This window comes from Astatotilapia calliptera, chromosome 17 (genome assembly GCF_900246225.1).
Source record: "Astatotilapia calliptera chromosome 17, fAstCal1.2, whole genome shotgun sequence".
NCBI lineage: Eukaryota > Metazoa > Chordata > Actinopteri > Cichliformes > Cichlidae > Astatotilapia > Astatotilapia calliptera.
In genome coordinates, this window is record NC_039318.1 from 16,032,389 (window position 1) to 16,042,569 (window position 10,181).

The following is a 10,181-nucleotide window of genomic DNA, read 5'->3' on the forward strand; positions in this document are numbered from 1 at the left end:
GAAGCCCAGCCTCCTCCTCCAACGACAATGAGCATGGAGGCGTTCACAAACCAGCCGAGAGATCAAATCTCTCCAGCGTGGAACTTTTCTCAGTCTGTCTGATTTTTTAGGGATGTAGCTCTGCAAAGCCAATGTACCACTGTTAGATATTGTTAGATACCCCAGATCTTGCACACACACATACAACACACCACACACTAATCAATAACTTATAATAACTCTGTCAGCTGGAGCCTGAACACATCATTCCCCTCGATGTGCTCAGGCTCCGGCTGCTGCTTCAAATGCTTCACAACAGCTGTGGCGACAGCTGACACACACATGCACACAAACACACACACACCCTCACCCTCTTGTCATGTGGTTGGTCTCTGTCTGGGGGGGGGGGGCAGTAACTAAAGTGAGTCTTTGTTGTTCAGACTCAAACTGGACGTTTACTGCAGAGTCTACAGTGTGACAGTCAGCAGATCACACCAGATCTCTCTATCTCTCTTCTCTCAAACACACACACACACACACACACACACACACACACACACACACACACACACACACACACACACACACACACACACACACACACACACACACACACACACACACACACACACACAGGGGAAGTCCGGGGCTTTGAAAAATCTCATTCTTTCCCTGCAGTCCATTTGAAATTTTGCTGATCTTATTGTTAGGTACTCCTCCTTGATCCTCCTCCTGTTTTCCAGTTTAAAGGGTGTTCTTCCTCCCCACCATCTCCAGTTTTGCTTATTAGCTCATCTGGTAATGGGCTCCTACTCCCCCACATCACCCTCAGCTAGTTTAAACTGTTTTGAGGTGATTTCTGCTGTTTGTGCAGCTGTTCCTCTCAAACTTCACAAATACCCAGTGAGGCTCAGAGGGAACAAAGACCAACTAGCATGTAGACGCCCAGCACTGAAACATCTGTCTCCAACAGTGGCTTAAACACGCTCCCACATCTGGAAATGACCAAACAAGCTCACTTTAATCTGGTTAAGCTGGACCCTTGATGTAGTTTCCAGCATCCAGCTGGTGTCACGCTGCCTCAGTGATACTTAGAGATGCTGAGCCATCGTTAATGAAAGCTGTCCCGCTGACTCATAACAGATTGATTCTGAGGTTTCCAGGAGCTCTGAGAGAAGGAAGGTGCAAACACACCACAGCTTCAAAGAGGTGGGTTACTGGTGCAGATTAAACCATCTAAACCCAACAAGCTCATAACAAAAGAAAAAAAGTGCAAACATAAAAGTCCAAACGGGGCGTGACCACAGCCTCCTCATTAGTTTCGTGTTTGCCGGTGCCTGACAGGAAGTGTTCAGCAGGGAGGATCAGGACAGTACGAGGGTGTCTTATATAACAGCCTGTGACGTCCTCATCAGGAGCTTGGAAGGAGCCCTTCTTTGGAGGTCATGGTTCGAGTCCCGCTGGGAGCTTTGAGTTTTTCTTTAGTATGACTTTTTACTCTCACTATTATATCCTGGTTGAAGGTTCAGGACAGCAGGACGTCACCCCCACACAAGAAAGGCTCAGACTCGACTTCGTTATTTTGGTCTTAATGAAGCCGACAGTGTGACAAAGTGAAGCTCCCAGTACGTCCTAAAAAGAGAGGCGATACCACACTCACACTTCCTCTCCCACAAATGACCATCTCCACATTGAACCTCTCTTCGTCTCCTATTCCACCCGACCTTTGACCTCTGAATTGCTGCCACACACAGACTCGGTATCACAGTTTTCACATAAACGCTGTACAGGTACAGTCTAACCTGTGACCTCACAGTCAGGTAGGATATCCTCAGCTGTAACAGGAAGTTAATGTGAAACACGGCTCAGAAATCAGCAGCGTGTAGTGAGTTACTATGAGGGGAGGGAGGGGCGGGGTGTCCTGGCCTTAGTTTAACATTCCTGTGTGCTGACTGCTGCAACACATGGCAACTATTACAGAGACACAGCCAGAGAGGCATGGAGGTAAAATTAGCTGATATTTGAATGGAGTTTGGCTGAAAGAATCCAGGTTAGAGAAAACGCGCAGTTCAGCTCAGCAGCCTCAGCTACACAAACACCACATTAACCATTTATACACCCACCCCTCAGGTTTGGAAACAAGCCAATCAGGTTACAGATCACATCCTGTCACACATCAAATATCTGTGTATCAGACACAACAAGCAACTCACATATATTAGCTAACCAATGATGAGTTCCTGTTGGCCCCACTACTAGTGCTAAAACATTATTAAGTGGCTGTCTCCAGGCCAGGCCTCTTATGAAGCCTGTCAGCTGTGGTTGGTTATAATGACCTTTTATATATAATTATATATCTATCTATCTATCTATCTATCTATCTATCTATCTATCTATCTATCTATCTATCTATCTATCTATCTATCTATATAAAATTATTATAAAATAATAGAAAAGCATATGCATTTTATTAACAAAGTTTAATTAAATGTTGCCCTGCATAAGGGGGTCCTGAGGAGCCCTCAGCATGTCTCTGCCCCCAGGCCCCTCAGCAGGTTAGCGAGGCCCTGCATTCTCTGGGTCTATTTTCAGCAGCTGTTGGCTGAGGGACAGCAGAGCTCAGCTGTGCTGCTATCAATCAACTCCTACTCACACTGCTCCTCCACCTCCTCCACCCCCTCCACCCCATAAAACCCCAACAAGTAACTGCGCCCTCCAGGCCTCGCAGCCCCCCAACAGCCCCCCCATCAGCTGCAGACTCACAACAGCAGCTCAAGCTTCAGTTTGTCCTGTTAGACCCTCAACAAAAGTAAAACTACAACACATGAAAACAAACTTATCTCCAGAGCTGAGCGCACAGCTGGACAGAGGAAAACTTTCACCTTTAGCCTTAACCACCATGTCTCGTTAGTGATGTCAGTATTTTTCTTTAAATATTTTAATATTATTTCCATGAATATATGACAGATGTCCACAAGTTAAATACACAGCTGGGTATTTTCTGTTAATCCGATACAAGAAACATTCAAAAGCCCGAAATTGAAAACTGCTCAATGAATGAAAATGAAGCATGTTTTTCCTTAAGTTATAATAAATGTGACATAATTACAAAAAGTGATTTTCTTTAATTAAAGCATTGATTTCCAGCTGACGGTTACTGTGACAAGCTCAGTCTAAACTCAGTTTAATCCTGATATTGAATGTAAGAAGAATTGTTGGCTGTGATTTTTTCTTCAGTGTGTGGATTTTTCCTCTCTCTCATTTATCGTCTTTTATTTCAGGGTCTCCCTTTGATTTTGCTATTTATGTTTTTGATCATCTGTCTTTGATTTTTTTTTTTTAAATCATGCTATATGAACAAAGTTATTATTACTGTTACTACCTATGTTTCATTTAATGAAGGTAAGCCTGCTTAGTCTTTGTGTCCTGCACAGTTACAGACAGACTGAAGTGGGAACAATTACTCTCAACAGGAGTCTGTTAACAACTAAACCTTCATATAAACACTGAAAACCATGGCACACAGACTCCAACACACCACTGCACAATGAATTCAGCAACACAAACACACTGTGTCTGCAAATACTGTCCTTTAGTCAGATTAGTGCATTTAACTTCATCTATACTAGTTTTTTAATGCTGTACTAAGTAGCATGGACTTCATGTCTGCAGACTGAGCAGTAAAGTTGTACTTCTTCAGGATTTATAAAACCCTGCAACACCTTGGCCACTCATCATTCACATCCACTCCAAGACATCTGCAGTCCGATTTACGTCCTTCTGGAGGGTTCCAAACACTTTTGGATTTCTTGAAGGGTTCAAGTTTCAACAAGTTTCTCTGAGCCCTCCCGAGACCTTTTGCAAAAACCACATACTCTGTACTTGGGTGAAATTTAAAAGCAGGCTTTAATAATTCTGACTTTTTATCCTTAAAAATAAGAAACTCTTTGAATGAATCCACTGATGAAGCTGTACGCACTGAACAGCTGTGAACACCTGGATCTCCACACACCTGTGAGCCACACCTGTGACCTGTCAGTCACAAACCGATGCCACACGTGATTACCTTTGTTAAAACCCCTTTTATGAAAGAAACCAGCAGTTGGGCTGACTGTTTCCAGGTCTCTCTCTCTCTCACACACACACATACAAATACACACCGTGCGTAAAATTTGCGTAAAAACTCTCCAAACGCGCCTCTGTCTCGGTTTTACGCACTCACCGATGGAGACCAATTTGATGTGCTCCCTTTCCAGGAACTCCAGCGCCACGGACACGTTCTCCAGCTTCATCTGCCTGAAGTTGGGTCTGCTGTGGTACTTCCGGTACATCTTTTTCTGGCTTAGCACCTCCAGCAGCCCTATTAACTTTAGCCCATCGCTTAGGTCCTTCTGTAGGTCGTTGATGCGTTTGTTGATCACCTTCAGGTGCTCGTTGCACCACCTAGTGAAGGTGTTCTGCTGGATCTTCTTCCACGGGGCGTCCTCGGCTAGGTCCTTCTCGGTGGCCGGCATCTCCTCCTCCTCCTCCTCGCCGATGTCCGCGGTGCTCTGGTAGAACTGCTGGGGCTCCAAGTAGCTGTTGTTGCTCATCATGGACATGCCTTTTATAGAACCGAGCGCAGTGGGAAGAGAAGGAAAGGCAGAAAAAAAAGAGAAACGGGGGGCAGTGGAAGCGGAGGGGCAGTGCCCAGCGCGCGGGGAGGGAGCTTCACGGAGCTGTGCGTAAAGAGGCGCGCATGCAGACCCGAGGTCACTCCTGTGGCTCACACTCTCAGAGAAAGCGGAGGCTCGGGAGGAAGAGTGAAGAATAGTCTGCTTTTGTCCTCCGGCTGGCTTGGCTGTGGTCACACGCGGGTGGCGTCGTGGACAGAGTGGGGCTGTGCAGCTGCGGGAGCGTGAAGCGAGGTTTAAAGGCTCGGCGTCACTGCGCAGGACTCCCAGGAATGCCCCTGCCATGACCATATACTACTGCGGCCCGGGCATCCTCCGAGCCGCAGGACACCGAGACCGCAGATCATTGGTCGGCGCGGAACAGGGGGGTGGAGACACGCTGGACACCCCCAACCAGGACACCCCCATCTACCCCACCCCGACAGCCGGACCCGGGGCTCCACAGCCGCTCTGACACCTCCGGGTATTTTTAGAGTCCTCAAACCTGGAGAGACACCCTGAGGAGGGACATGACATCACCATCAGACAGCGAATCAAATCACTGCATGATATTTAAACAACAAAGCATAAATAAAAAACATCAAAGTTTACTTCAGTTTGGAAATACATATCATATCTGAAAATACAATAGGCTCTGTGATAATGATTAATGACAATTAATGGTAACTACAATGGAGGTTAGGTGTTTACAGTTAATTGAATGAGGTGTTGCTGCTTCTTGCAATTCCATTGGCTGCCAAATGGAGGCGCGGCAAACTGAAGCAAGCGAGAGAGGAAGAAAAATTCCATGCTGCGTTTTTGAAGAATAAAACAAACTGAAGAGATTTATTGACGTAAACAGCAGCGCCCCCTGCTGAGCACAGTCTGCTTCTACGTGAAACAAGCTGAACTTGACCCAGAGTGAAACCCAAGATCAGCTCTGCAATAATCACATACAGATGTGTGCAGTTACAGCTTTATAAGAGCTGCTGGTTTTATTCCAACTGTGTTGAACATCAGCCTAAAATGTGCTCGCTGTGGCTGTACATAGTCTATAGTCTTTATAAACAAAAAATGTCCACAGTGATGATTCTAGTGGGTTGAGTGGATTAAAAAGTGACAAGTGGCACAGTGGCTCACTGCATTCATGCTGTGGAATCGTGGGCTCGTTGAACATGTGTGTGAAAACATGAAAGTAGTGTTTTGAGTTAAAATGTGTGGCATCAGGCATATTTCCTGTGTGTCACGTTTAGAGACTTACTATAAAAACACAAGACAGGAATACAGACTCACCGTGAGTCTGAAAATATCTGCGTCCAGCTCAGATATCACGAGAGGAAAACAGCAGCTCACATCTAAAGTGTAAATATGGAGCCAAACTAAATTTAACAGCGAGTGCCGCCGTGATACACTCATCATCCTCTCAGGGCAGACAGTTTACCAGAGTTATCACCACTTATTACGGTCATGACTTCACTCCTGATTCCTACTCTTTTTTTCCCCTTCACCATGAACTGAATAAAGACGATGGAAGTAGCCATTATGATGTCACCATGAAGCAACTTTTTGACCACTAGGTAGCCCCGCCCTAAATCATTCCTGGTTTTGTGGTCTTTTCTGGCTCTAATGGGACCTTTTGGTTTGGTTTGATTTGGTTTGATCCACCACACAGCTGCCACAACTATGATGGTGACACAAGGTTTCACAGCAGAAACTGACACAGCATCAGATGACAGAGTAGATAGAGCATTAGAACATGGTATACTATGGCCATAAAGGGATTGACATGGTCAGCAACAATACTCAGCTACGATGCTGTATTTAAACTGTAAACTGTGTTGCTCAGGTGACAAAAGCGGGTCAATAAAATATCCTTCACACCATCACACCACCAGCAGCCTGAAATACTGGTATAAGGCAGGATTGATAAATGACTTCATAATGGCTGTTTTCACCAAACTCTAAACTTACCATCTGATTGTACTAGCAGGAATCATCATCAGACCAGGAAACGTTTTTTTGTCTTCTGTTGTCCAGTTTTTGTGAGTCTGTGTAAACTGTAGCCTCTCTGTAGCCTACTGTTATTAGTGAACAAAAGTGGTACATGTGAGGTCTTCTGCTGCTGGAGCCCAGTTGCTTCAAGTTTAGACCAGCCTCTCTAGCACCAACAACCAAGCACTTCAGCAGGTCATTGTCACGATGTCTACATACCTAAAAGCAATAAGTTGCTGCCATGTGATTGGTTGAATAGATAATTGCATGGTTGAAACAGGTGCATGTAATGTCTCAAGGTTGTTTTTACCAGTAATTCTGAAAATATACCATAATGCTGAACACATGAAAGACAAGGAAAACTATGTTTATTTGTATTAGATCATTTAACAAACATAAAATACAGTCCCAGACAGATGTTATCATGGTGCAAAAACATCAAGAACAGAGATCAAAAACAAAGAAGAGAAACAGCAGCCAGATGACAGTGATGTTCCACTTTTTTGCGGCTCAGATTCAGGACGCCAAAGTAGAAGCAGAGTTCATACAGCACACCTGATACTTGACAGTAACACCTGACGCACAATCAGCAGTGAAATCTGAGGAGTTTAAACAGTCAGACATTTTTAAATCTTTTCACCGTGGTCTAAGTACACATCCAGGATGAACCTAGCTTTGCAAAAAGGCTGGAACTCAGGGGCAAACTGACAGCTATCAGTGTCTTCTGTATTTTCTTTTTTAAAGCTCATTGGCAGTTTCCCCCTATGTGTTTAACATCCTAATCAACGCTGAGCTTGGCTAATCACGTTTAAACATATGAACACTTGTCCCACCCCCAAAACAAAATAAAACTAAACAAAACAACAAACCATAACATTCATTTTTATACCAACTAGCATGATGTTGAATAAATCTATTGCTAACTACCAAATAAATCCCAAAATATGGAAAAACATTTAGCATACTATCTTTAGTTATGCTGGCTAACATATGTTAAGCTAGGCTAAGCTAATTTTATAAACACCAGTTACAAAAAACTACAACAATGCCTGTCAGTACTAGAAGAACCTAGTGTAATGCCTGCAGTGGCTAATAACAACAAAAATATCACTTAGCTAATAAAACATGCCAGTATTTCAGCAGCTACACGGACTTGTGCTAAATTAGGCTGAACTAGCTGCTACTGATAGATAACTATAATAATAAACTGCTATTTCCATTAGACACAGCTGCGCGACACAACACCAGTTAGAAACCAGCAGGAAAACATGTTGCGTTAAACTGTTTGTAGTTCTATAAGTTAAACTAGTTCAGTGACAATGTCTTTAGCTGTGTGCCACATAAACTTAATGTAAACCATCATGTAGATGTTAAGGTGCTCCCATGGTTCCAGTGTTCATGCTCAGCTTGGTTAAACCCAGATGAAACTAAAATCCACCATAAAAACAATTGGCTAATAACACAGTCTGCATCAGCTAATGGAAGAATTGGATTTTAGCGCTCATGCTACAGCTTGGCTGAAGCTGCTACAGCGGCTACATCTACTCTTCTAATTTCATGCAAAGTCACTATTCCTCTAAACCTAACATGCAGGATGGAGATACCTACTGGGAGCTAACGTTTGTCAGGACTGTGCTAAGGATGGACGGATTCAGGATATCACTGATAAAACAAAATATGCCTTTTCACTTTTACATTTTAATTTTGTGAAAAGAGAACAACAAAAGGATCAGATAAGTACTAGTTCTGTTTTCAGAAGTACATAAAAACTATCACAGACCTCCAGAAATTGATATCAAGTGCAAGTTACTGTGGCAGAAACAACAGCAGATAAACTGACATATTTTGTATTTTGATTATATTATTGTGACTTTTGTCAAGATAACTCCAACACAGACATACGAGAACCATCAGAGGAGATTTGGTGGCCTAACAGGAAGCTCAGATGTTTGAGAAGTTTTCAAAGTAAATCCATATTCACACAATAGATGAAAGAAAGTTTTTTAAATTGTTCTATAAATTCAGATGTGATTTCTGCATAATGGACAAACAGTCTGAGTTGTGCTGCTGTATATTAATGTATCAGGAAACCAATAATCAGTCCACCCCCAGACTCTTCTTAATGCTAGATTTGCAAACATCTGACAAACTATCACATACTTATTATCACAGAAGCTGTAGGAAAATTATGCACTTTAAAACAGAACAAAGAAGAAACCAAGCGGAAGAAAAATCAGAACAAAGCACCTGATCAAAGCAAAGATACCAAGACGGTACAGAGGAACACCGGCATGCAGCTTTTAGGAAGATTTTTGTAATTTTACTGACATAATAATAAAAAAATAGTATCGAGTTTGTATTCACAGTAAAACACAGATTTAAAAACATTCTGGAGGAATTGATTCAGTGCCAGTTAAGGTCGTGGAAGTCTCGAATAAATTACATATTTTCAGACACATTTTTAACACAAGACCAGCAAAGGCAACACTAAAAACAGTGAGAGCCCCGATACAACACAAAACCAGATTCAAGCCCAGGAAATACCAAAAACACTAGCAGGTCAAATATAGGTTATAACTATTAGTATTTTATGTTCTAAAATATCAGATAAAATTAGTTGAAACTCACTGATCAAAATGATTAAATAATGTGCAACTCAACATCTGTCTAATTATCTCATTAATGTTGACTTAGCTAGTGACATTAATGAGATAATAATTTTTTGTTCCTAACTGGTTTCCCTTTTCTGGCAGTAATGGGCTTTCATACCTTTAATTTGAGTAAATAAGTACATTTAAAAAAGTTACCCCGTGAAAGTTGTGTGGCAATTAAGTCTTTATCTTGACTAACCTTTCATATATATTATTGTTTTTTTTTCTGCTGGGAGCTGACCTACACATATTACTAAGAAAACTTCACAACATCAGTTAAATGTGTAAAATATGTTTTTCCTTCAGCAAGTGTCTTTAAAGTAGGCTACACGTGTTTGTCATGCAAAATGTTTATAGGAGCTCCTAACAGCACATGCTACTAGTTGTTTTAAACAATACAGTATAATAGCCTGATCAAACTTCGGATTTAATTATTAATTAATTTAAATAATCTTAAATTAATTAATAAGCCTTTATTAATTTTAAATTCCCATAGTTTGTTAAAGCCCTGCTTTATCAAATTAATGCTTTTAATATCTTCAGTCAAGTACACTTGTCACAGTTCAATCTTCATTTGCAGTGCCATATGTTGTAAAGAAACTGGAATGTCTGAGCTAGTTGTTATCTTACTGAAACAAGTTTGACAGAAGTACCTTGTTCCACCCTGAAAGGGATCACAGTCATCTGAACAGCTTATTCTTATTTTCTAGGATTATTTGGTCTCTATTTAAATGTAAACATAACTTAGGAACCATAAAGTTTGAAATGTGTGCAAAAGCAAAAAAGAGATGTATTTGGGTATCTCCCACAGTAAAAAAAATTCAAAAGCTTACAGAAAAAGACGTGTTTATTCAGAAGGATGATCTGAGGCATCTGAGAAGTTTGATCAACCAAAATGCAGATGCAG

At 41.9% G+C, this 10,181-nt stretch overlaps 1 protein-coding gene across 5 annotated transcripts in view; it reads right to left on the reverse strand.

Moving 5' to 3' along the window:
- The window catches only part of LOC113009298 (filamin-C-like), a 64,445-nt gene extending 54,396 nt beyond the window's left edge, over positions 1-10,049 (reverse strand). For all 5 annotated transcript variants that reach the window (XM_026147515.1, XM_026147514.1, XM_026147513.1 and 2 more), the window contains exons 1-2: positions 6,603-10,049; positions 4,202-5,149 (exon numbers count right to left, since the gene is read on the reverse strand). In XM_026147515.1, the coding sequence (XP_026003300.1) occupies positions 4,202-4,943 (742 nt within the window). In that variant the 5' untranslated portion in view covers positions 4,944-5,149; positions 6,603-10,049. The remainder of the gene's footprint in view (positions 1-4,201; positions 5,150-6,602) is intronic.
- Between the last annotated feature and the right edge of the window lie 132 nt (positions 10,050-10,181).